We start from the raw sequence: 26,729 nt of genomic DNA on the forward strand, positions 1-26,729 counted from the left end.
GTCACAGAAGGTTTGAAAGATCCTGATTGATTGATCTCAGCAGCAATTCTTCAAATGCCTTCTCTAACACTCAGAACATGATCTGTTTGATTTGGAGTGTTCCCTCACAGGAGACAAACAAGTTTGCATTTTCTTTTATTTTCTCTTTTCATTATGTGTTACAACAAAATGCTGACACCTGGTCCCTCTCATGTGCAGGCTAACTGACAAGGACCCAGTGCAGGGACGGATGTGTCACACCAGCAATTTCCTCAGGGGGCTGGACTCAAGTGAATGAGAAAGCCAGAAAGTCCATTCCCCAGTACTGGGACTCGCTGGGAAGCTGTACCACAGACACTGGCTTTGCCCACCACAGCTTAAAGCAGTCCTGGAGTTCATGATTTTTTTCCACAGAGCCCAACAGCAAAGCCCCACTGATTTGCTGGGTCAGTCTTGCTGGAACACAACGCTAGGTCTTATTACAGGTTTGGTAACTAAAATGAGCTCAAAATCAGCTCCAGAGGTCTGACATTACTTGCTTTCTTGAAACAGTAATGTAGACTATAAATTTTGGTTTCTAATTTAGTCATCAAAATGTTTTTGAAAAACTACCCCCTTAATAGGAGTAAAATAAAAACCAACCCTACCAAACCAGCCACCTAGCTGCAGCTGTAAAATTCAATGTGGAAAATTAGAAATATTGAAAAAAATGTTACTGTCATGCATGTTACTTGGCAAACAAACGGGAGGATAAATGGAGAACAACCTCATTATGAAATAAAAATGAGTCAGAGGAGTTACATTAAACAATGGACAATGGCTCATCTTTTATGGCTTACAACACAATGATCTGATTATTGAATGATAGCAGAAAGATGCAGTTTTACTTAAGAAAATTTTGCATCACATATTAAAGGCAGGTTTCAGGATAAAAGACCAAATTAATTTAATGACTCATCTCTTTAAATGGATCCTCTTTAAGCAGATATGTATTTGTATTAAACCAACCCACATCCCAAATCATATTCACAGGGAAAAAAAGAATTGTTGATTTCTAGCTTTTCATAAAAGCATCATTCATTATTACACAACATTAACTTCTGTAAATCACAAAGCAGAACACAGCATAAGAACATTATTATGAACAAATGTCTAAAATAGGTTTTGATAAAAACCTGTAAATCATTTACATCAGCAATGAAGTGGGCTGACTGTTGGAAAAAATACATTTTATGCTTAGAATAATCTCTTTGGCAGATGCTTATCTGTAACAATTATGTTGTTTATGAAAGAGATAGATTACAAGCACGCAGGCTTTCCTTCTAATTAAGTATTTAATTATGTAGTCACATGAAGACTTATTTATGTACTGTTTAAAATGCTCTAGAAGTTGTTTCAGAGAATTTCTTTGATGAGAAAAACTGATATCACACATCTCCTTGATTGCTCAGTGGGGAAATGTCCATTGTACCTAGATGTTTTGTGGAAAAGGGGGGAGTAGGAGGGGGCTGTTCCCTGAGCAGCACAGAAAAATAGGTATTAATTTATAAAAATGCAGGATCATACCTTCTGGCCAAGAAACAGGCTTTTGGTGGACAGGACTGTGAAACCATCTGCAGGAGTTCCCTCTGTTGTACTGTCAGCACTGGCTGATTTGCTCACTTCTCCCTGCTTCTTCTTCCAGAAATACAGTTAATTAGTTAACTCAAGGCTCTGAGAAAAACAGTTTAATGACACTAAGATATATGACATGCACTAAATGCTTAGCAGGCAATAAAATGCCTGTACAAACAGTGGTGCTGGATTTTATCCTGTAGTCCAAGCAAAGTGCCTGATAACAGCTGAAGGGATCAATAGGAAAAATGACCTCAACATCTGCAGATCTACAGGCACCTCCTCTCGCCCACAACAGCACACACTTGAGATGGCAGTTGTCCTAAATGTTGCAGGAAAACATATAAACAGCCCCAAACTTTTAACAGCTTTCTAATGGCTTGTGTGGACAAAGATTACAGATTTCTGTGTGTGGGAAGACACACATTGTAAACTAGAAACTGACTTGTCAGAGAATAAATTTTATCTGTGAAGGGAGGTGCTCCCAGATTTTACAGACTTATTTTTAGAAATTCTCCTTTGTAATGTGGCTGTCCTTAGAAGCAGTGTCAAGAGAATACAGCTAGTTTCTATCTGCCTGCTTGCAGGAAATGGGCTGAACAATTTTCCATCATCACCTACTTTCATTCCCAGTGAAACTGCTGGAGGAGAGAGGAGTTCCCCTCAACCACCATTTCTTTTTTTCAACTTTATTACTGCTGTGAAATAACAGGTTTCAGGAATTAATTGGTTTACTGAACAAAAAGGAGGATTCAAACATTTTGAAAAGGAAAATCAATTCACAAAGACTGTGGTTATAAACTCAATTGGTACCAATTGCATTTTCAATAAAATTATTGCTTATGATTTCATATAGATATTGCTGAGGCACCAAATATTTATGTTGAAGCAAAAAAAGGACACCTGGAACACTGAGCAAGCCACTGTTCTCCTATTGCCCCTTTCCAAAGTATATAAACTAAGTCTGAGGCTGAACAACTAAAATGACTTTGATGCAAGGGTACATTGTGCTTTTAGAAGCTGTAACCACGCTTTACTTTACACAAGTGTTTTGAAAATTAGATTTTCATGGGTCTTATTTCAATTCCCTAGGAGTTTACTGTTAGCCAAATACCAATATAGTAAGCAGACAATACAGTTTATTGTGTGGAAGAAAAACAGAACCCCACAACAGACTTCCTGCTTTTGTAATCAAGCAGGGCAAAAAAATTCCAGATTTAGGGAAATTATTAGTGCATGGTTATTGGAAGCACTGCATTGAAATGTGCACTAATAGGTGTTCTGAGGGAGCAAACTAAATTCAACCAAAAGAGTAAAATAATTGGAAGAGAGACCAAGTAAACAGAAACAGATAAATAAAGAAGCTTTGCTTGACCCAGAGGGAACTTTCACATTCCTTGTCCATTCCATGTGAAATTCCTGTACTTTTCTCCCTACTTGCCAAACTTATTGCTTAACTGTAGCTGCTTTGCAAAAGAAAGAACATCCTTGGCTACACATGTACACATTAGAAAGATCTTCTACTCTTACAAACTGAACCTGTAAGGCATGACCAGCACAGCCCCCAGACACTTTCCTCTTGTCTCCTGGCACACCCTCTGCCCACCTCTGACTGTTTCTTACAAAGAACAGAGTATTTATGGCCCATCTGTCTGTGCTGCACACCTGGGCCATTCCTGAGGGTGTTCAGGCTCCAGATGCACCACGGGAAGAGCAGAGCTTGTCCTTCCCTGCTCACACTGTGGTTGAAATCACCATTGGTAACAACACAGGCAATGGAGAGCTGACTCAGTGTGAAGAACCCTACAGCTACTGCTGGCAAGCTTTGGGTTTAAAATAAACACATTACTCTACCTTGGATTTCCTTGCTCCTTTCTTTCCACCTGTTTTCTTTGATACAGTTTTTTTCTGTGATGGAGACTTTGCCTTCTTTGCTGGGGGTGGAGTGATGATGGCTTCCAGTTTTCCTTTTGATCCCCGCTTCTTTGCCAGCAGCTCTGGGTGAATATTGGGTAACACTCCACCACTGGCTATGGTGACCCCTTTCAATAGCTAATCAAAAATAAATAAAAAAATTTGTACATGACAAATTCCAGTATTTACTATCTGATAAATAGAAAATAGGATTTACTGCAAATTTTGTATACTACCTTGAGTTTCTCCACCAGTATCCTTGAGGAAGAGATGAGAAATGCATGAAATGGAGCTGACCACACACTTGATTTCAACTGTAAAGGGAGCATGTGTTCTTCTTGCACACATGCTTGTCACTGTCAGCATGTTACCCAATGAGGAAATACAAGACAGCCCCAGGCACACACCTGAGGGCCCAGCAGGGCAGTCTGTGAGAGAAAAATGGGACCCCAAAGTCCAGGGTGTGAGACTACAGCAGGTGCCACACTGTGAAGAGTCCAGTATATGTCCCAAGTGCTGCATTTTCCTGCAATTGTTTTATTAAAGGATTTTTTTTTTTCTTAGAAAAAGAAACTTCAAAATAGAGGGCAACATTTATACAAATCTCTGTACCTGTCTTTCTTCAAAAGATAAGCAGTTGAAGATCAATATTCAAAAGTTGCAGTTTATTCAAGCCTTTAAAAGCAGAGGTGAAATATATAATGTTCTGTATTTAAAACCACTTTAACTAATTTTTATACATCTAACTGGGACTAATTCACTATTCAGGAGGATACAGACAGTGACATCAAAGTCCCCCAGGCACTCCCACCTTCTGATTTGTATTTACTGCTCCCCAATCTCAACCCAGAGAGGCTCCAAGCTTACAAAGGGATAATGAATGGAAAGTATTACCAAATTTCAGACAAACCCAGAAGGAGGGTGGTTGGGGGAATATTATTTTTCCTGCTCCATCATGATACACAGATTTGGAAAAAGTATCTTTTCAGAGGGGTTCTTACAGCACCTCACACAAAGATACATTGATCCCAGTCACTGCCTCTGGCTGACACCACAGCACTGTAATAATGATGCCCAATATTTTATGGCCAGGTTAAAGGCATCTTTAAGTCTGAAAAGGACACAGACTTGCAAGACTTTAGAGCTCTTCTGTGGTCACAATAACATATTTCAGTGAGAACAGGATAGGTCCCACTGAGTCCTCAGTTAAGGGGGAAACTAAAAACAAACAAAAAACCAGCATCTGCAGGATTTTCTCTGCATCCTTGAAGAATTTATGACAATTCCCCAGTCCAACAGAAGTGGTTGTAATAGTGTTAGCCAATACCATTTTATGTCTCCATTGCATTTTTACACATTTTAGGAATGCTGAAATACATAATTAAGCTGAGTGCTGCAGTTAGTTACACAGCCAGCATACCAGTGAGTGTTTCCTGGTGTGCTGCTCAATAAGTTACAGGTCTTGAGTTACAAGTCAGCTATATGAAAAGTCAATTTAAGAAGCCCTAAAAGGAAATCCTGGCCTTCACATGGCAGAGGTTTTTCTTACCTGATTTAATTCTTCATCATTTGCTACAGCCAACAGGATGTGTCTAGGAGTGACTCGACCCTTCTTGTTGTCCCTTGCAGCATTTCCAGCCAATTCCAGAATTTCCGCTGGGGTAAAAGCAAGCTCCTTTTAATTACAGCGTGGTCATTAAGAAAAGTCACTGTGTTATTTAGCATCCATGCAAAAAGGTATGGGAATTACATCATGTTACTTCTAAGGTATGGGAATTACATCATGTCACTCCTAACTGCTGCAGATACCTGCAATAGACATCTATCTCTAAAATTATAATTTTGTTTTTATATGTCTAATCACTGAAGAACAAATGTACACTTAAGTCCTGTGCTGTAAACTAGAATTGTTTTCTTTATTCTTTTTTCTTTATTTCTTTTTCTTCTTTCTTTATTCTTTATTCTTTTCTTTATTCTGAAGCAGTTTCCCCAGATTCCTCACTTTTCAGTGTTCTTCTCAAGGCTTCTGTGTGCTCATCTCTTAGGATCTCTCTCCTATCAGAGGACAGAGTATAGCAGAAACACAAATTCTATAGGTCTTTTTCTCAGATCTGTCAAATGTGAGTTCTGGCTTGTATCACTTCTACTTTTTTATTACTGGAAAAGACACTATTCTCAGTGACTCATTTTTAGCATTAGGGAACCATGTAAGCACACATCCAAGTTAGGACACTAAAAATACAAATTCTGCTGCTACACTCATTAAAAGATTTTTTTCTCTATCTGAGAAGAAGTTTTTAACCAGAAAAAGTAATTGATGAATCATGTTTGTTTGCTCCTCATAAATTATTCCTTAGAAGACGTTTCCAGTTCTGACAAAATAATGTTTAACAGCCAGGCATTTAATGGCTTTTATTGAATTAGGAAAGATGAACTTGCTCCCCATGCAAGGATCTTTGAAGAGAAAGACTAGAGCATTACCTGCTAACTGATTTATCTGCAGCTCAACAAACCTTGGGCAAGGATGCAATTAATTACAAGAAAGTCTAGGGAACAATTAAAAAAAATGACATAACATGTTTATCAGACTCAGCAATTATGTGCTACTGCTGTCTCCATTACACCTAACCTTTCATCTCCCTCTCTACAATCTGTGTCTCACTATTGCACTTGGTAGATTTCCTTTTGCATATCTGGTGGAGCAGATATGCAAACATGTGGAGCAAAAGAGGAGAAAAAAAAGGGAAATGTCTTTTTTTGCATCTAATACACACTTATATTAAACAGTAACATTAGAGTAATATATGAGCTTGATTTCACATTTAAGAACTGACTACACCATGAGAGCTCTCCTGTAAGCCTGATTTAGAGGCAAAGAGAACTGAATTAAGGCATTAACCTGGAAACAAAAAAGACTAAAATCAAAGTTCATGTGACCACATGCCTTTACCATAGGACACAGTAAATCTTCAGTAATAATATACAGCTCAGACTACAGCCTCTCATTAGACTGAATTTAACATGATTCATTGATTATTTTTCATCCTAAGTCCCATAACAAGTAAGCTATGATGCTTACTGGAAAACTTTCAGCTGCTTCTGGATATTCTACAGCTAAACTTCATTGAGGATTTTGGTGTGTTTTCACCATTTTTGTGTTCTTCAAAGTACACAATTAACTTCATTATAGCATGAGGCAGAATACTAAATCTAAACCCCAAAGTAACTCAACATTTCATGCTGACAACAATAGCTTTAATTTATTTTTAAAGCTGGATTAGTAGGGTAAGGTCAACCTGCTCATGCTTTCCACACCTCCAAAGCACTGAATTAAGTTGGCATAATCCCTTTCACATACTTCTGGCAAGCCCAGCTCAGACATGTGAGGTTTTGCTGCCTGCAGCCTGTGATGGCAAAGCCCTGCATCACCTCACAGTGGACACAGTGAAACCCTGGGTGCACCCCAGAAATCCCCTCCGACCTCAGCAAGGCTCTGTCACTGAGTAATGCCACCACCTCCACCTCTTCCCACCAGGAATGCAGCTGTTTGTACCTCAGACCTAATCCCAGCTGAAAAGCAAGGGAAGGCTTTGCTGTTTTTTGGTTTGCCTCTGCTCCCCCACCTCTGCTGCTTTCCAGCCCTGCTGAACAGTCAGGCCGTGTTACTCCCTGTGACTGATCAGCACAGCTATGCAGACAGGCCATTCTGCAACTAAAGACTCTAAGAAAGTGTTATGCCTGTAAAGCACACAGGAATGTTTTATTTGTTCCTCATAAAACTAAAATGTCTGCCTCGTACAGTGGAGAACTGTTCTTGTAAGTGCTAAGCCCTCTTCCTTGGACAGGAAACTCATTTTGAAATTACAGTTTTCTAATGGTCCTTTAGGGAAGTTGAGGTACCCCACTTCCTCTTCAGGAAGGGAACGCTTTGCGCTGCTGTTGAGGACCACAAAAGAGGAGCCTGGGGAGAGGGAGAGAGGAGGAGGCCATGGAGGGTGGAATTTCTCTTCTGGCCTTCTCCTGAGTGCTCCAACAACAATCAAGTATTGCTTGTACATGCAGAGAGACCCACAGCACTGAGAACTGCCAAACTCAGCTATGTACACAAGCCTGGTCAGAGGGGGACTCTCCCATCTAAAAACAGAGATTAGGGGGTATTCAAACTGAAGCCAACATAGGCAACAGCTTTTTGATTTAGAACTGACATGAGACAAACCTAATCCAAATCCAACAGATCAGAGCACTTAGAAATGCTGGAAATGAAGACTTTCTGGATGCAGACAGGATTCAGACTACTTGCCTGGATTTTTCTTGCAGACAGTACTACTTTCATATCTGTTTAATGCTGCTTTAATTCTGGAGATTTAAATGGTATTTTGCCCATTTTAAAAATCAATTTTAACTTACAGGAAAATCTAGATCTCTCTGATTTTCAGAAGAGTAACTGTGGATTTACCTGGAAAATTGAGTAGGTGGGAAAAAGTATTTAAAATTGAGACTGGACTTGAACTCTTAGGTCAACCCATCACTTTGGAAGTGTCATTCTACCAGGTTCAAAGGTTTGAGTCATTGAGGAGTTCTGTTTCATTAAAAGCCATCTTCCCACAGTAGGAGAAAACAGACATTTAAAAATCAACTCTAGCAACCAAGCAGGGTCAAGAGAGAAAGCTCTGCTTAGAATTGTTGAGGTAAATGAAAGTGTTAAGAGCTTCCATGACATCAGGTTTCACTCAGCTTGTATTTATTCAGCCAGAAGACCAAAACAAAAATGTTTTACAAAAATGAGGCCTCACAAAAAGGATGGAAGTTGCATAATGTCTATTCCATTCGTTTCATATATTTACTCAAGGCATTTCCCCCCTAGAGAATAATTACATCACTACCACTCAGGCAGCAGGCAACTGCAAGACTCACTTTACAGAGCTACAGAACATGAAAAGCTCTATTTTTTAAAAATGAAGAAAAATCCCAAGTTTTTCAATATTATATGGTTTGGAAAGTATCCTTCAACTACTACATACTGAAATCAGCTTAATATGAAGAGAAACTCCATCTGCACAAATGACTTTTGAATAATTTCAAACAGAAATGCAAACCAACATTTACCGCTTCAAGTACAGATATAAAACAAACCAGAAAAGGTGTGAGAGCTGTATAATTAGGAAAAGAAAACTAATTAGGAATGCAATGCCAGCATGTGATGCATTCATGTATGGGCAGCTGTTTAATAGCATAAAAAGATGCCTCAGAAATCTGACTATACTGTGAGCATTTCAATTTGATTTAAAAGACATAGTTCATGATTAATATTTTTCTTCTATTCAGTCATTATTAAAGTAAAAGTGTTGAGTGGGAAACCCTAAAAGTTAAGAAATTTTCTTTAAAATTTATCACCAAGGCAGTTTTCATTTAGAACACTTGAAAAACTTCTTGGTAATAGTTAGAACTGGGATATGGGTAGTGAAAACTGGTCTAAGCCTGTTCTCAGCACTTGGACCAAAACTGCTTTTCTTCAGCTGAGGTTTTTAAAAGTTCAGTTAAATATTTTTAAAGGAGAAAAGCAAACCGGTTGTGTATCTTCATATTTAAGCTTGAGATAAGACCACAGGAAAAGCTGTTCTCAAGACATTTCCTACTCAAACACAACCAAAAAGTGTCAGAAGTCTCCACAGAAACCTCATCCTGGATGAAGTTTTCAGGATTCAGGACTCAGATGTCAGTTTGCCTCATCCTTTACTTTCAGAGACCCTGGTCATCTTTTGGACACGCTACTAACTTCCCAATTTCACTGCTTGCATTTCCCTGTTTCACAGGGGGCTGCTCTCTGCCCTGAGTATTGTTACATTGGTATTTTGCAACACTTGCAAATTCTGGAACAGAACACAACACATGGTTAAAATGAAACCAATCACTATTAGGCCAGAACAAAAGCACAAAAGTAGAAACTGCAGACCTGGATGCTACAAAAGCAAATGCACTCTCCTCCCACTCCTGGAGAGTGCTCTAGTTCATTTATCACTAGTTTTCAAACAAAATATTACTGGTCATTATTGACTAAAACTCCTCTCAAGCCTAAATAACAAAGCCTTTAGCTTATCAAGCATTTCAGGCTGTAATCTTTCTCAACATAAACAGTAAATTCAATTGGTCTGACTTCATCCCCAAAATGTTTTTTTTCTCTTTTTTTCTTTTTTTTTGGTTTACATTGCAAGCTAAATCACTGCTGTTGCACCGAATCCCTTTGTCCACCTTGTCTTCAGGGAGATGAAATCATATCTTTGAAAATTAAACTCTTAACAACTAACAGGTGATGTGCTGATACAAGGCCAATTTCTGAACACACAAATTCCAACAGGAACAAGTCAGGGGTTTCTAAAAAAATTGTGAAGCCACTCCTCAAAAGAAAATTGAAAACAATATCCAGAAATCAAAGAAAAATGAATGTTGATACAATTCCACTGAGAAAAATATGTACTTGCTACAGAGTCAACCAAATGACAAAGAGTCTGCTTATTGTACTTCAAACTAATCATCTTTCCCATCAGCATTTTATTGACTTGAGATTCATTTTACATGATTCCAGAAGGTTTTAACCCAATCAACCCCAATCAACCAAGGTTGTTAAGAGTTTCCTGCATTCTTCTCTCCATCTATTCCACCCAATCCCCCTGGAATCTGCAGTTGCAAGAGTGAAGGTAGAATCATTTAACAACACTTTGCCTCTTATGCATTCCAATAAAACAGTTCTCAGTCTTGGTTCAATGTCATGGAAATCTGATGCAGTGAAAATCAGTTCAAGAAACTTCACTGCTTTGAACAAGCCTTGGTGAAACCTTAACTCTCAGCAGGGCAATCGTTCTCTTAGGATGTGATAAAAACCCCAATCCTTTCAGTCTTGAGTGTCTGTGCTGGATCAAAACTAGGCCTCTTAAAGGAAAAACTGTTAACTTTGCCAAGTTATTATAAGTTTTGCATTTCTGTGAGGCAGATGACAGACTGCTGTTTACATAAAACACAAATTCAGGCCACAAAAGCCACTTCCACTTAGAGTCTTCTGATCTGACTTACACGTCTCCTCAGCTTTTTTCTACATTTTAATACCATCCATTATTTTTTTTTTGTAAGAGATTAAGAGATCCAATGTTATTTAACTTCCTTTTTTTTTTTTTTTTTTTTTTTTTTTTTAGTTTTTAAGTTCTTGTTTACTATTGATCTGTAAAAGATATGAGAGTTCAATTTTCAGGGAAACCTGAATTTCAACTCACATGTAATTTATAACAAGGCCACACCCTGAGTGCTAATTTGAAGAGATAGCCTAGCTCTTCTCCACAAGAATCCTGATCTAACTCAAATCAGCCTTTATTCTTTTTCAGTGGAGCTTCCTCTACCTGGCAGTTCACTTTGCTGCTCCTCATAACAGCTTACATATGCTTTAGAAATGCACTCAAACATGATTAAAGTAACTGCTGCCAGATGTTACCTGATCAAGTGCAGCATGTGGCACTTGGGGACATGGTTTAGTGCTGGACTTGGCAGCACCAGGTTAACAGTTGGGCTTGATGATCTGGGAGGGCTTTTCCAATCTAAATGATTCCATGTATGCTTTGGTCTGGCTGTTAAAGAATACAGGAGACTACTCACATCCTGAGACCAGGTCCTGGCTTAGATTTAATGCTGCATTTCTAAACTTTAAAGAAATCAAGAGGACTTGCTGAAACCTCCTTGGAGCAAAGCCCACATCCAGCCTGACCTCCAGTCCTCAGCCAGTGCCCAAGTGCAGATGGGCTGGAGCACTAAAGGAGCAAGAAAATTTTCCAGAACATTCCCTCTGATTTCAGCCATGTGCAGCTGAGAGGTTGCCCAAGTTAGAAATGCTATCTTTTTGTTTAGTTCCCCAATACATTTCACTTCTATGGATGTGTGTAATTGTTTTCTGAACCCATTCAGAAAGGTTTAGCATCATTTTTAGTAACCATAACATCATGCACTAACAAAGCCTGCTATACCACAGACATTTTTGCAGTTTGGGGGAAAAGTACCTCCTCTAAGGTTTAGAAATATTGTATTTCACTGTATATCCCCTAAATTTATATTTCCCCAGTGAAGTTTATACTGAGAATGGAGCATTTAATCTGATGGCACAAAAGAAACCACATGGAATTTCATTTATAAAGGTAATTCAGGGAAAAATATACTTTGGAAAAATACTGAAGACCAAAGACAGAACATTATCTGAACTCAGGCATTCTAAATAATCCTCATGGAAAAAAAGGTGAAAAAAAATCATGCTTACAATACTTGATGCAAGAACTTCTAAAATATGAGAACATCTGAGGAAAAAAACTGCTTGGTAAATACACTGTAGAATCAGAATGTCTTCCTGCTTCTACCCAGTTGTTCTACACCAGTCATTCCAAGAATAAAGGGCTAAAGAAGAAAATACCTCAGCTTTATAGAGTCTTTTATTGTTCTCAACAAGGAATTCCATGTAAGACAAAGGTATGGGTAGGAAAAAACTGTGTAACCAAATCAGCCAAAGGCTGATACCAGTATTAAATTGAGCAGCAATATATAGACAAAGTCATTACTCTGCTGTAACTTAGCCAAATAAACAGATGAAATTACTTACTAGAATAAGAAATATTTCATGCTAGTTAAAATATAACTGAAATATAGCAAAAAATGTAACATTTTCAAAGGAGGAAATATTCACTGACAATGTCATAAAAACTAAACTAGCCTCATCCAGCATCTTATACATTGGTGCAATAAAAATAAAATTTAAATAAATTGTGACACATGTCACAATGTTGCATATTTACCCCTTTGAACTATGCTGACATAGCAGTATGCACTGTTAGAGCTTTTATTACAAGAAAACACACTTGGTGGTTCTTACAGTTTTTCATCAAACCTGACCTGTGCAGCTTGGAGAATACATCAGGACCATAATCAGGTGAGAAATTTTGTACTGAGTGAGCTTTTGTAACTCAGAGATCCATGGAAGTTTATGGGACTACACAATAAAACAGACACATGTACCTAAGTGCTTATAGGGCTGGCTTATCAGTGAAAGAAAACTCTTAATTTATATACATTCAAAAGACACTGATTCATGCATTTATATTTCAGAAAGTTGGTCATTCAGCTGATAACAGTGCAAAGTTTTATATCTGAAGTTGCACTTCTTACAAGCAGAGCTATTTTAATTTGTGATAATGACACTTCACTTGAGAGCATGGCACAAGTCTTATGTAGAAATAATGTTACAAAGGAGTTTTCCAATGCTGATACAGTCAAAAGGTCTCTGCTTGTGAAGTTATTGCCATAAACAACCCTGCTGCACCCTACATACAAAGATTTTTTCATGCTTGCTCAGGGAAGGCACAGGTCCTACGAGCCCCTAATTTACCTCTGGTGTCTTTGGGACAGAGTTTGTGGTACACCACCATAAAATGAAGTAGTTTCTAAAGCTGCCTGTTTAAATAGAAGAAATGTATCTTGGTAGTGAATGCACTTTTCAACGGTATCAAAAAGATATTGTCAATTAATTATCTTCTTAAATTTCATTACTCTCCAAGGATGGTTATTTATGGGAGTCTCAGACTGCCTGGAACTTGAATCTGCTTCTAACCTAATGCTTTTTTACTGTGGACCCCTGAGCTCCCTCTGCTTCCAAGCAGGAGTTCAGTGCAACATCTGCTTTGACAAAAAGGGCAAATAATTGTTTTCCTCTGTGACCCTGTGAAGATTTTGGCCAGTGAGCAGAACACAAGAGGTGAACAGCAGTTCAATTTGCTCAGCTTGGACATTGTAAAATGAGCATCTTAAGTGAGCAGTTAAACCTACTGCTCTCAGGAAGGACTTTTCCTTTGCAGCCAATCAGCAGCTGGATCAAAAATGTCTCCCACATTGAAAATTCATCAAGATAAAAATGCAATGGATTGAGCTCCAGCACATGAACTCCCATTATTTGATTCTGGTGACATCAGAAAGCCTGAAAACAAAAACTTGGGTAAACATAGGAATGCCTCAGATGCAATTCTAACCATGGGGTTCAAGAAGTGCTTAATTTACATTTCAAGAAAATATATGATTCACAGTACCCCTGTGCAAAAAAACCCCAAAAACACAGCTGAAAAAAGATCTAATGGAGAAACCAGGTATTTAACATTTTCTCCTACCTTCATATGTACGTAACAAATATAAATCAGTCTCATTTCTTCTGTATTCCTGTGCTCCTGCTGTTTTATAAACTTCTCCTTCTCCTCATTTGCTATGACATTTTGGCAATTGAAAATTATTTACAGTGTAGAACAGATGATGGGGGAGGGGGGAGCAGAAATCACTTGCAGGCCTGGCTCTTTCTGCCTTTAAATATGCTCAAGAGATTTCTGTTTTTCAAGGGCAAAGGAGTATCTTTTTCCATTAGTAAGAAAGGTTGGATAATGTAACTTGTGCAAGCTCTCCTACCTGCAAAGACCATACTTGATGAGATGTATGGCAGGACCAGCTCTGACAAATACAAACCACCAGAATTCATGTGAGTGGCTGCAATGCCTCAGATGAAGTCTGTGGCCATTCTCTTGACTGACCTAGAGCTCATTTTTGACATAAACTGATACTGATGAACTACTTTGCAGAGAAATTATGGGGGGAATTGCAGTTTTCTGAAGTCCACGTTTGGAAAGACAAATAGGCAAGGAGCCATTGGAAAATAAGTGCAATAAGGAAAGAAGACAATAGGAATCACCAACACAGAATGTACCAACTGAAAACTGTTGATAATGGTTAAAATTAATTTCTGCTTATGTTGCAGAACTGATCCACCATTCTGACTATTCCCTGCAAGGCAGGAAGCACTGCATGAACTGCTGCTTCAAAGAAGGAAAAGAAAGAACTGTGCATTTATAGTTCTTTGGCATCCACTCTATTCCTCCAGTGTAAAGAAAGGAAGCATATCCACCTCCCTCAATATTGGTAACACTCAAAGGTACTTTCTGCACATTTACCCATGCAAGACACACTTGCATCCTATTTGCAGTGGACATAACACATTATTTCCATAAATAAAAAAGGAAGCAATAAGCAACTTGGCTTAATAAACCAAACCAGATACACTGCTTGTGCTGATGAGAGAACTATTTTCTAATGTTACTTCAAGTTAACAAGAACCTTTAGTGAATAAGTAAGAAAAGGAGGACACTGACTGTGCAACTTGTTTAAATGTGAAGTATATTGAAATCTAAGGACATGTGAAATCACAGAATGTGTACTCCTACTTTCTGATGAGGAGTTGTAGATAAATGATAAAAATAAGCTACTTTTCAAGTGCTAAGTCCAAAGTGGTAAGTCATAACTCAGGTGAATCCAGAACAGACCTTCATGTCTGAACAGCTAGAAGCATTTCAGAATTTCAAATCTCAAATTGAACAGAAAATCCCAGATCTGACCACATTAAGGGCTAATTTCAGATTTACATCAAGGTTAAACCTCAGAAAAGGCCAGCAAAATTTAGCACCTCACCTTCTAAACAAATAAAGTTGGTTCCATATTCTGCACCCTGATGAACCAGTTTTTAAACCTTTGAAGGTTCCTTTCTATTAGGTCATGTCTCTGTCATTTCCACTCCCATTTTTGTTTCTAAAGTTTCTCTTTCCTATGACTCCTTTTGATATTTTATAGTTCTCCTTCCTGGATACACAGGATTGCTTTTTGATTTAGCCAATTTATTAGCGTGCCAGTTCACATGGTCTCCTTCCTATTATGTCACGTTCCTGGTTTTACTTTGAAATGGTTGAAATGCTTTGATTTGGTCTCAGACCATGTGCTAACATAAGGATCTTTAAAAACTCTCCTGGAGAGAAGTCAGGATTTCTCTGGTTTTGTGAAGTAATAACTGCCAAGAGGTAAAAAGAACACAAACCAAAAATCTCCAAGCATTCCATTTCAAGGGGCTGTTTCTGAATTACACTGAAAAAGATGAATGACCTGAAGTTCAGAAAACATACTGAGCACTAAAGGCTTAAAAATTATACTATACATTGTGTGAAAAACTTAGAGAAAGGAGAAAAAATCCCACCAGACTGAAACAGTAAGGGGTCTACAAGAAAGCTGGAGAGGGAAGGACTTGTAGTGATGGGACTACAAGGGGGCATCACTTCAAACTGAAACAGGATAGATTTAGATTAGATATTAGGAAGAAATTCTTTCCTGTGACTGTGCTGGGGTACTGGCACAGTTGCCTGGAGGAGCTGTGGCTGCCCCATCTCTGGAAATGGCCAAGATGGTTCAAGGCCACCAGACTGGATGTGGTTTGGAGCAACCTGGTGTAGTGGGAGGTACCACTGTCCATGGAAAAGGGATTAGAAAAAAATGAACTTCAAGGTTCCTTCCAACCCAAATAATTCTACGATAAAACCAGTGCCAGCTCTGGAAAGAAAGGTGTATCTGCGCTTTTGAGATGCATCTAATGTACAGGAATGAAAGACAGCCATGAGATACTTGGCAGGTTACTAGGATCATCTACCTAGCCTTCCAAGGAGACAGAAAAACCACAGCAAAACTGCCTAATAATAGTTAAAGGGATAAAGAAGGAAAGTACTTTTTCCTTCAGCTATTCTTTCCTCCTGCCTTTTGTTTTTCCTAAAATGATATATGTTATTTTGCTTGGGTTTTTTTCTCTTGTTGCTGGTAATGTCCTCAGACAAGTTCCCAAGATGCACAGCAGTTAAAGAAACAACTTTATTTCCCCAGCCTATTCTTAATTGCCTAAACTATCACTGCCTCAGTCAACACTAAATCATTTAACCCATAACATGTGCTGCTCATTAGCAGAGCCTTAAGCTCACCTGTATTGCTCTGTTTCTTTAAAAGGACAGCATTCAAAGCACTCTTCACCCTAAGAAGCCTTTTATTTGAATTGTTATTGCTGTAAGCAGCAACCTAGCTAAAGGAAATATTAATTTTTAAGGCCATCTATGAAATTTAAAAGCATTCTTTTAAAGAAAAGGCCCAAATAAAGAATATTGAATGTTGACAAGTGAAGGTGGAAAAAATATATATTTGATGGTATGAATACCCTACAGAAAACAAGCACTCTATTAATAATTTGGTAATATTACCAGTCTTCATCTTTAGGGGAAGAAGAAACTTTATAGGAAGAAATCTTCTGTCCTTCAACGTCAAGAGCCATTATAAAACATATCTAATGTTGTGGCAAGGTCAGGTTGCTTCAGTTTTAAATACTCCCAGAAAAGTCAATACTTTATAACTTTGTGCTTGAGTCAAAGAAAAACCTGTACCTTTTAGAGGCTCAGCACACCAATACAGCTTAAAGTCTCCTGTCCATTGAAACACTTGAACCTATGGCAAGAACACCGACACAAGCAGATGCACTGGAAAAAGAAACACTGCTTTGAGAAATAAAATCCAATTTAAACTTTTCCTTAGTCATGCTAATAGAATCTGGCTCCAAACACTCATCTATCTGGCACCTGAGCTTTTTGCTAGATCCCTACACCACAGATATATACTTAGACATCAGTCTGGCCACATGAAGGTGACTGAGCCTTCTTATCCATTTTTATTTTAAGCAAACCATTATTGCAAAAGCCCATATATTGATGCTATTACAGCTGGGGTTTTCTGTCAAAAGACTGCTTTTGCAATGTTGTTTGGAGTGGGTAAACTTGCAATGTCTCAAGTTTTGTCTGAGAACAAATCAGCTATATAAAGATCTTTACTTGCACGTCTGGTTGTTTATGTCATTGGGCAAAGCATTTTATTCCTTTGAAGCTTATTTCTAAATGGAGGAAAAATAATACTTTTGTTCTGTGAGAAGATGAGATAGTTATTTAAGGCATTCTCATTCTGATGTGATGAAGGGAACAGAACTAGAACTACAACTGTAAGCAAATAAGCTACATAGATCTAGGGCAGATGAAGAGTTTGCATGTATACACAGACTCAATCAAACAAATTGCAATTGCAAACAGTCTGAAAAGAAATCTGCAAATTGAACAAAAATGTTTAAACAAGGCTGTAAGCAGTCTCAGCCCTGTGTAAACATGAAGAAACTCTCTATTTAAAATTAATGTATATGCTTACCAGACAATTATAACCCAAACAAACTCATCAGGCACAAAATCAAAGCGAGGAGAACTGCAACAATGTAGTCCACACACACTGATGGCAGTGGGAACCCTGACTACGTGGAAAGAGTATGTTTACAAGTGGTGAAAGCAAATTCTATACTGGAGTAAACAAAAGTCATCAAGGCTCTGAGGCAGGGGTGAGGGTACCCTGATTTTGGCTTAGATGTGTGATGCAAAACACACATTTCAGCTGTAACTTTTTTCACTTGTTTGGGTTTTTTTCTGTGGAAATTCAGTTTGTCTTTAACTTTTACTGCTACTATTTCACATAACTCAGCAAAACCTACCAGTTAGATATTCCAGTACAGCAGCCATGTACACAGGAGCACCAACACCAATTCTGTACTTGGGGTGGCCTTTCTTAATGTAGCGGAGCATTCTTCCAACCGGGAATATGACCCCAGCCTTCGCAGAGCGGGAAGTCTTGGTTGACTTCTTCTTTCCACCCCTGCTGGACATCTTGTCTGTATCAGGTCTGAAACAGCACTCTATATTTAGAAAGAAATAAAAAAAAAGGAACAAAAGATAAAAGGTTATTAGTAAGGGCTGATGCTTTAAGACTACACACTGAATTCCAAGGCAAATCAGCATTTTGAGGTAGGCAATGCATTACAGTGTCTAAAACATACAGACAAGTTGCCTTTTTAAAATATACACAACAAGAACCTAAAATAATTTCCTCCAGAATGTTACTTCCCATTGTAATTTGGCATAACTTTATACAGAAAATATATAAAACAAGTTATTTCCTAAGAATCTACTTTTGTGAAATTCCTAGCAGATCAAACCCAGTACCACTAATGGAGCAGAGTGATAGGTACTGGATTTAAAACAGAACTTCTGCATTGAAGCAGAGGATGCTTTCTGCAAAGAGACTGACACAGCCCCCTTATCTCCATGAAAACCTTTTGGTAGGGCATTTGAACAGCTCTGGTAGGGCAGTTAGGTTCATGCATAATTACCTTCCAAACTAGGAGAAACCATATCCACGAAAGCTTTCATAAAGTGTATTCACTGCCTTTAAAAAAACCTCGATTTTCCATATGTGTGAGAATTGACAGAACAAAGGCCTATGGATGGCAAAATACACCTCCTGTACAGTAGATGTTCTATTTTTACAAAGATCCGAAATAACCCCCTTGAGATTTGAACCTACCAAAACTCAGCCATCTCTACACTGAAGACCATATTGCTTCAACATTCCCTCCAGGAACCTGACAATCTTCTATCTGCCACCTTTCCCTGACAGCACAGTGTTCTGAACACCCAGCACGTAGCTGACAACTGTATCTCAGTTTATCTCGCTGAGGGAACCTACTGCTGATACAGCTGTCAAACATATTCTGTCCTCTCTTTGATTTCTGCTCAGACTGTAAATAGAAACTGACAAATCCAAAGAGGTGAAGGGTTCACAGGCTCTCAAGGTGTCTTTGAAGGTTTAGGCAACTCACTGGGTTTTGAAATTACCTCAAAGGAAAGGAGACAATGCCCATCTCCCCATCTCTCCCCTCCCTCATGTCTGAACTCCAGGGAAACCAACAGAATGCACCGGGGATACAGACACACCTCTGTGCACCCCACTTCTTCCCTTGCTGCACAAATCCTACCTAACACACATGGCAAATTCACTGATGTGTTTATATCCTCCACAATGAAGCCCCCTTGAGTCCTGCTTTCCCATCACACCATTTTTCTACTTCCCCTATTTTTCTATCCTGAATTCTCTCCTTGCCCTCATGAACCTAACTGTATTTTCCATATGCTTGAATCCACAATGAAGTGATCTCAGAATTAGGCAAAACAGGTTCATCAACCCCACTTCTAGGTTTTGCAATTTCTGCCGTGTGCTGACACATCCTGCAGCCCTTCAATTCTCAATGAGTCAATAAGATTCAGGCTACATAAGTGCCAAACAAATACCATTAGAATAGCCAAAGGAACATGAGTCTCAGAGGTTTCTTCTCCTTTCCACTTCCACATTCCATTCATCAGAATCTACACCTGCACAGCACATTAAGTAAATTAAACGCTATGAGTTTACTCTTTTTAAAAGCTATACAAAATAATCCCATCTTCATAGAACAGATCACACTGTGTTTAGGAAACTCATGTCCAGAAACAGATAGGAATCTTTGGAAAGGGGAAGCCATCAAAAGGGCTCCTTCTCCTTTCATCAGCTCTGTAACAGCCATTATTCTGTGAAGAAGAGGACAAAAGCCAATTTTCTTGCCTTGAGAAATGACCCAAATGCGGCTCACCAATGATTTTAAAAACATCCATTTAATTGCATTTTCTCATCTAGCTAGCTCTGTCTTTGTTAGCAGGAAGGCTGGGTGGGGCTTTGACTTGTCTATAGACCTTCTGCCAGCAATTATTTTCATATTTCATAATCCATTGTCATCAACAGGACTAGGGATGGTTAACCTCAAATGTTAAGAGGTTCATTGAATCAAACATCATGGAAAGTGGCATAAGAAATATCTGTGCTGCCCTGCAAGATATTTGGTTTGTAACTGAGAGGTCAGTGATGACAACCATAATTTTTCTAGAGAAAGCCTGCAAGCCTTAAGCAGTAAATTTCTATTAATCATTTAGTGAGTTTATGGGATATCAGAACAGCTGGAAGAGAATATGGAAATCCTTACTTCCTAATGTTTTCTTTCTTTGGGAGAATGTAATTTTAGCTATCAGCTGCTGCAACAACTGCACCAAAGCATTAGTAAAGTAGGTAGTAATACAGAATAACACCAACCCATATATAAAATGGTGTCTTTTTTTTTTTTTTTTCTTTCATAAGCTTACTTTATCACTTCTGCAAGTTCTACAGCTATTTTTTCCCTGTATCTTATGCACTTAGGTCCAGGGTATCCTAAATATTAGTGTGAGTAATGTGACCAGCTTGCCAATTCACCTGATCCCCTTATATGGAAAATTAAAGAACTTTCTAGCTGCAAGTTTATTTCTAAGGAGAAACTTTGCCTGAATCTGAAAGGTGTTGGTGCATAGAGCTGCATAATGAAAAAAACAAGAACTTCTGAAACTTTCAGTATTAAAGGTGAAATGTGATACAGATGAGTTTCAGACCTTCCCATCTCAAGGATCCCATCCCTACCTGTATGTTCAGATTGCTCAGATGTTGGGGGGTGGAGGGAGGAAAACTTCAATTAGGTTTCAAGTACCACTTTTACTGTTACCAACCATGTAACCATTTGGAAGGTGAAAGTGAGAGCCTGGCATGGAAACCTTTTTCAGAGCTTAATTGTGCATTCAGGATCATTACTTTGCAGAACCTGTTTGTCCTGCCTTTGAGCTGCAGGATGGCCCAACCAACTCTCAAATGCCTCTTCCCTATTTCTAGTTCTCCACCAAAATAGAGAACAGAAAGAGATTTCACTTGCAAAAGCCACAAGAAAATGCATTGAGGTGAAATGCAAAGAGCATGGCAACAGATCAAAAACCAAAGAAAGCTGTATGCCTTCCATGTTCTGAAATGGTTTATCTTTGTAACACCAGAAACTCTGGAATGCTGCCAACACTAATGAACTAGAGCTGTTTGCTGAGTCACTGGGAGCCCACAGATCAGAGGCAACCGAAGGCAACCTTATCACACGCCTTATCATAGTTCAGACAAGATTGGAGCAGTGTAATAAAAGTAAGTAAATATATTTTTAAATAAATCACAGTCAATGGACCAGTACTTTCCTTTCTTTCTTCTGTCCTGCCTTTGTCATGGAATTTTTGAGAATTTTACCAAATACATTGCAAAGTCTCTCCAAATATTTGATAATAAAATGCTTTTGTTTCAATGTGAGAGTTCACAAAATTATCACTGTGATAATTAGGGGATATCATTGAGGAGTCAAGTATCTGAGTTCACCTTTGACTTCAAATCAAATTTAACACTATATTCTTCAGTGGCTCCGCCATGCTTGGATGCAGATACAGAATTTAACACTTGATTCACAGCCTTTTGAAACTCCTTAAAGACTGTGGAAAGATTCACACTGCTTTCTAAGATCTCCAAATGCATAAATAAGATTTGATGATGTATTAATTTGGTCACAGCAAGGATTCAAGCTGCAAGGCTCCTCTGCTGTCATGTCTTTGCAAGTCAGAAATACATTTCCTAAGAAACAACCTTAAGGTGTAGTGATGAAATCAGCATAATTAACATTTTTGTCTTTGAAATTGGCTGGAGTAACTCTGGTTGGCCATATTTTCCTGTGTGAAGACAGATACTCTGCTGAACTACACTTCTTCAAATGCACAAAGGCATCTGCTTTTCTGAAAGGTTTAACATCACATAATTTTTAAAGTACAGCCTGAACATCCTGGTAAAGTGATACCCAAATTCCAAATACCAGCACTTGATTAGTTCAGTTGATCTGACACCTTGATTAAACAGCAGTAATAAACCCAGTCTGTTATTAACAGTTTTCAGGTACTGGTTCTTAATGACTAAACAAATTACTATGACTCTTACTGCTGTCAGAAAAAGACTGTGCTGATTGTGGGCTGACACTGGTGTATTAACTGCACTTAGCAAAGAGATGATTCAATTTAGGTCTACATCATCAGATCAGTAAGTAGTGGAATCCAGAAGATCACTACTACAATAAGAATAATACTAAGATATAATAATTATTTTTCTTTCAGTACAAAGACTAAGCTGGAAAGTTCATTTTGTATCACAAGAGATTAACTGCAATACTATTTTCTTTCCATTGTTTCAAAAGATTAACAATGTAAGTGCTGCCATTCTCTCTTAAATCTATTTGTGTCCCATAACAATAGCCACTCACTGAACTCTTGCTGAAAATGGGCATCTGACTTTGCTGTGACAATGAACTTGCTCCGTTCTTAGCTAATCAGAAGCTACTCTGGCATAGTTATAAAATGGTATAGAATGGTCTCCAATAATACTTGCCTGGCACAACAGTGTCTCTGCCTGGGACTGTGGTTTCAGGGTACAACAGAACTAAAAAGAGCCAATCACTCAGTTAATATTTGATCTGATGTGATTTCAAACTTTAGCTCAAACTCTTTATCAAAGCAGTAACTCTCTGAGGTCTGAAACACACAGGAGAGTGAAAAACGGCTGTAAAACAGTTGTTCCATAACTCCATGAACTTCTCATCTGAGAAGGTAGCATCATACATTTATTTTCATGTGGAAAACCAAAAGAACACTCCCAATCTAGGGATGCACAATAGGTGTACTTTCTGTTGAAGATTAGGACAATTAAAATTCCTATAGCAGTGACATAAAGGATGGAACAAAGAGGAATAGCGTTTTCACAAAATCTGTCTGCTAAACAAAATACTGCTGCACAATTGTACTCAACTGGCAGAAGTCCCTCCCTCCCACAGTGGGTCTGAAACACCAAAACAAATACCCCTTAATGTGCAAACTTCCACTAAGGACAGTGCTGGGAGTGTGACAAGAGTTTCTGCTGGGCATCCTGCCACCAATAGCCAGGAAAACATAAATACAATTGTCTTCACTGACCACTGCTGGGAGAACTGGCCTGAAATAACCATTTATACATTACAGGTTTTTGTATGCTAGATAGAAAGCATAATAATTTACAGAGGGCCTTAAGTCATTGGACCATTTGTGAAATCAATGCAGAAAAACTGCTTTAAATAACACTTTGAAAACAACTTTGTCCCTTAACATTTCTGTAGGAAAATAAAAACATAATAAAGAATTCATGTGGATGCTTCCAAGGCAAAATTCAAATGCAGAACAAAATTTAGAATAGATAATATACTGCTGAGAATGGATTGCAAGAACTTGATCCATCAAGGAGGTCATGAATGGTGTGATTCTTGCATCACTCCTGGAACAAGGACCCTGAGCTGAATCCTGACCATCCTGTCTTTAGAATGGGCCTGGGTAAGGAAGTGTGGCTTCTTTGTGTGTTCTCAGCATCCTTCCCAAGCAAGCAAACAAGCCAACCTTGCAGTCTTTCCACAAGTGCTGCATTTTTCTTCTCCAATTTTACCTCTTGAGATGACAAAACCTAATGCTCAGCACTACCCACAGGGCCAACATTTCCTCTCCCAATGGAGGATCTATCTGGAGGCTCTTTTCTCCACTTGTGGCATCAGTTACAGATTTCTGCTCCTTTATTCCTGCTTTATAACCTTGCTGGGGTAAGACTACCTTTTCTGTGGTAGGCTTACCACAGAAGGCTTTGATCCTAGCTGGCAGTGTTGCACAAAAATATGTCTGTACTTCTCTGAGACCAAAGGTTCATGATTATTCTTCCAGACTGTGATTATATCACCTACCTTATCAAGAGAATACGTTTCATCAAAGCTCATTGCTTTGTATTGGCAGAACTAGGCAACTCCTAAGAACAAATTTAAACACACTGGTTTCTTTTAAGACTAAGCTTGCAGTGGTGGACTTCTCTTTTTGCTCATGCTGATCTACAAAATAAGCAGTTCTTAAGCACCTTACTGACTTTACTGTCACTAAGCCAACTTCTAGTCTTGCTAGTTTTTATATCAGTTATGGCTTAATCTACACTGTCAACATTTGGCTTTACTGGCAATCAGAAGGGTATACAGCACACACAGCAAAACAAAGTTACTGTTCAGAAACCCAGGAGGCCTAGATTTCAGTGCAAAAGGTTACAAAACATAATGCAGCAAAATAACCTCGAACCATTACTAAGTAAACAATGTAATGCCTTTCTTTCACAACACTTAAAAAAAAAAAAGCCCCAAACTCCCAAATACGCTGGGTAGTTTTCTAGTGATGCAAAATCTTTCATACCCCACTGCATTAAAACATAATTTTCAAAGCAACTGTAATTGTCTTGTTCCAACATAAGTCTCTCAACTCTGGCTGTCCCTGAGAACCCAGGTACTGTTTTTATTAATGGCACTCTTGCTCCTTTGCTAATTTATTTCTTTTACTCTTCAGAATGGGGGAGGCAGTGGATCTGCCAAGTTCTCTACAGACCTGTTGCTAAGTGACAGCCACACACAGTCCTGGGGAAAAAATGGTTGTTCACTTGCATGGTCAAGAGATAAATAACAAGTCTCATCCAAGTATATTTCAAAAACAAGTCTCTTTCCACCACTACAAATGAAGCAACCTCAGTTTTACACCACCCTGCTCGCATAGGAGCTAGTCCCAACTGCTGCCTTCAGACACAATTTCACGGGGCTTCTACAATTTACTTTTTAACGATTACAGAAGAAACAAAAGGATTAGAGGGAGATGCGAGCCACAGAATCAGTCTGCTGCCCTCAGTGTCTCCTACAGGCACAAACACGTCAGCCTGAGTGTGAGTCCCAGCGCTGCCGTGCTGGGGCCGGCGCGGAGCCCCGGGAAGCTGCATTCACCTGCAGCACTCGCAGTCCCCCCGGAGAACACCCACACCCAGCCAGTCCCTACGGGCTGCTCCAATCCCGCAGGCAGACATATTGCAGCCTCTACGAGAACTGACAGTCCTAAAAGAATAAGGAGCCCTGTTTCCAGACAAACATTTATTTTTGCTACTCTCCGCAGTCTCTGCTTACGGTTTAAAATACATCATTAGGCTTTTTTTAAACCAAGTCGTTCACACGAGGCAGGTAACTTTTACACCGCGGGTTCCTCATCCCGAAGTGAAACACACGGAAAACGAGTCCTGCTGTTTTTTGCCTTGTGCTTTTCGCAGTCTCCCTCGATTATCCTCCCCTGCTCGGCGACCCGCGGTGGGAACAAGGACGGAGCCCGTCCGTGCGTGGAACGGCGGGGACGCGGGGGACCGCGGCTCCCCACCCCGGGCCGCTCCTGCAGCCCCGCCGGGCTCCCTGCAGCCCCACACCGTCATTCCATAGCGGATTCCAGGGAAACACAGCCCCGCTGCCACCATTTCGCGGGGCGCGGGTGGATCTCCCGGCTTCACCCGAGGCACAGCAAGAGCAGCTGAACCGACTCCCGGTTTCCCTCGGGGGAGGGGACCGGCACCCTCGGTCCCACGGCGCGCCCGGCCGGCTCGCGGCCCCCCCACCGCCGCCGGGTGTCACCGCGCCGCGACAGAGCCCCCCGCGCCCCCTCCTTCCCGCACGGCGGGCGCACCGCGGCGGTGACTTACGGCGCGGGCAAGATGTCTCCGGTCGGCCGGCGGCGGCCCCGCTCCCGTCCCCGCTGCCGTCGCCGCTGCCGCTCCCGCTGCTCCGCTCCGCCCGCGGGGCCACCGGGATCGGCTGGACGGGCTGGCGGAGCTCCCACAATGCCCCGCGCGCCCGCGCGTCACATCCACCGCCCGCCCCTCGCGGCGGGGCCGCCTCACGATGCCGCACGATCCAGCGCGCTCCCTCGCCATCCCCTCATCGTCTGCCCACGCTGCACTCACAATCCTTGACGATCCTCGCACGGATCCCCTCACGATCCTTCACGGCTGGGTCACGGGTGCCGCGATCCCGGAGGTTGCCGGGGCTCTCCTGGCTCTTCTCCCGCCCGCACGGCCCCAGGCGCAGCTGGCCCGGCCCGGCTGTTGTAAAGCCCGGTCCCTGCGTGGGGCTGGGCTTTGGCACCGCGGCCTCCGCAGCTGCTGCCGGCCGAGCCATTGTGTTCGAACGTGTTCGCTCCCACATTTTTAGGACGGGGAGGTCAGAACGAGGGGTTCGCGCTGTGTTCTCCGAAGAATGAAGTTTATAGAGGGAAGAGAACGAGCAGCTGGATCGACCCGTGAGGGGCACGCACCTTCTTCCTCATGCTATACAAAAATGGCTTAGTGCCATTTTAGCAAGGCCCCAGATGGAGCCCTTGGAGGCGTTTGTGCATGGGCCACACGGATGTCCTTGAGCTCACCTTGCCGGATTGGTATCACTGGGTGGCTGCTGCCCCTTGCCCCCACGCCCTGTGCCAGACCCAGCGTTCATTCCCTTTTCCACCTCTCCTCTCCTGCCTCCCCAGTTGCCTCGCACACCGGCTGCCACAGCGGATCTTGGCTACAGGACAGACAAGTCACAACAGACTGCCTCTGTGTTTACAATGGTGGGACTAGAAGCAGCTGGAGTTTCCAATGTCCTGGAATATTCCTGGCTTGCTAATGCTCCC

General features: G+C 40.3%; 1 protein-coding gene across 4 annotated transcripts in view; it reads right to left on the reverse strand.

Moving 5' to 3' along the window:
* The window catches only part of LOC132080278 (core histone macro-H2A.1), a 42,915-nt gene extending 17,029 nt beyond the window's left edge, over positions 1–25,886 (reverse strand). For 2 of the 4 annotated variants that reach the window (XM_059483352.1, XM_059483350.1), the window contains exons 1-5: positions 25,762–25,886; positions 17,951–18,151; positions 5,057–5,163; positions 3,448–3,645; positions 1,546–1,653 (exon numbers count right to left, since the gene is read on the reverse strand). In XM_059483352.1, coding sequence (XP_059339335.1) covers positions 1,546–1,653; positions 3,448–3,645; positions 5,057–5,163; positions 17,951–18,122 — 585 coding nt within the window. In that variant the 5' untranslated portion in view covers positions 18,123–18,151; positions 25,762–25,886. Of the gene's footprint in view, positions 1–1,545; positions 1,657–3,447; positions 3,646–5,056; positions 5,164–17,950; positions 18,152–25,761 lie in introns of all 4 variants that reach the window. The other 2 variants (XM_059483351.1, XM_059483348.1) reach the window with 1 other exon arrangement.
* Between the last annotated feature and the right edge of the window lie 843 nt (positions 25,887–26,729).

This window comes from Ammospiza nelsoni, chromosome 16, assembly GCF_027579445.1.
Source record: "Ammospiza nelsoni isolate bAmmNel1 chromosome 16, bAmmNel1.pri, whole genome shotgun sequence".
Lineage (NCBI taxonomy): Eukaryota > Metazoa > Chordata > Aves > Passeriformes > Passerellidae > Ammospiza > Ammospiza nelsoni.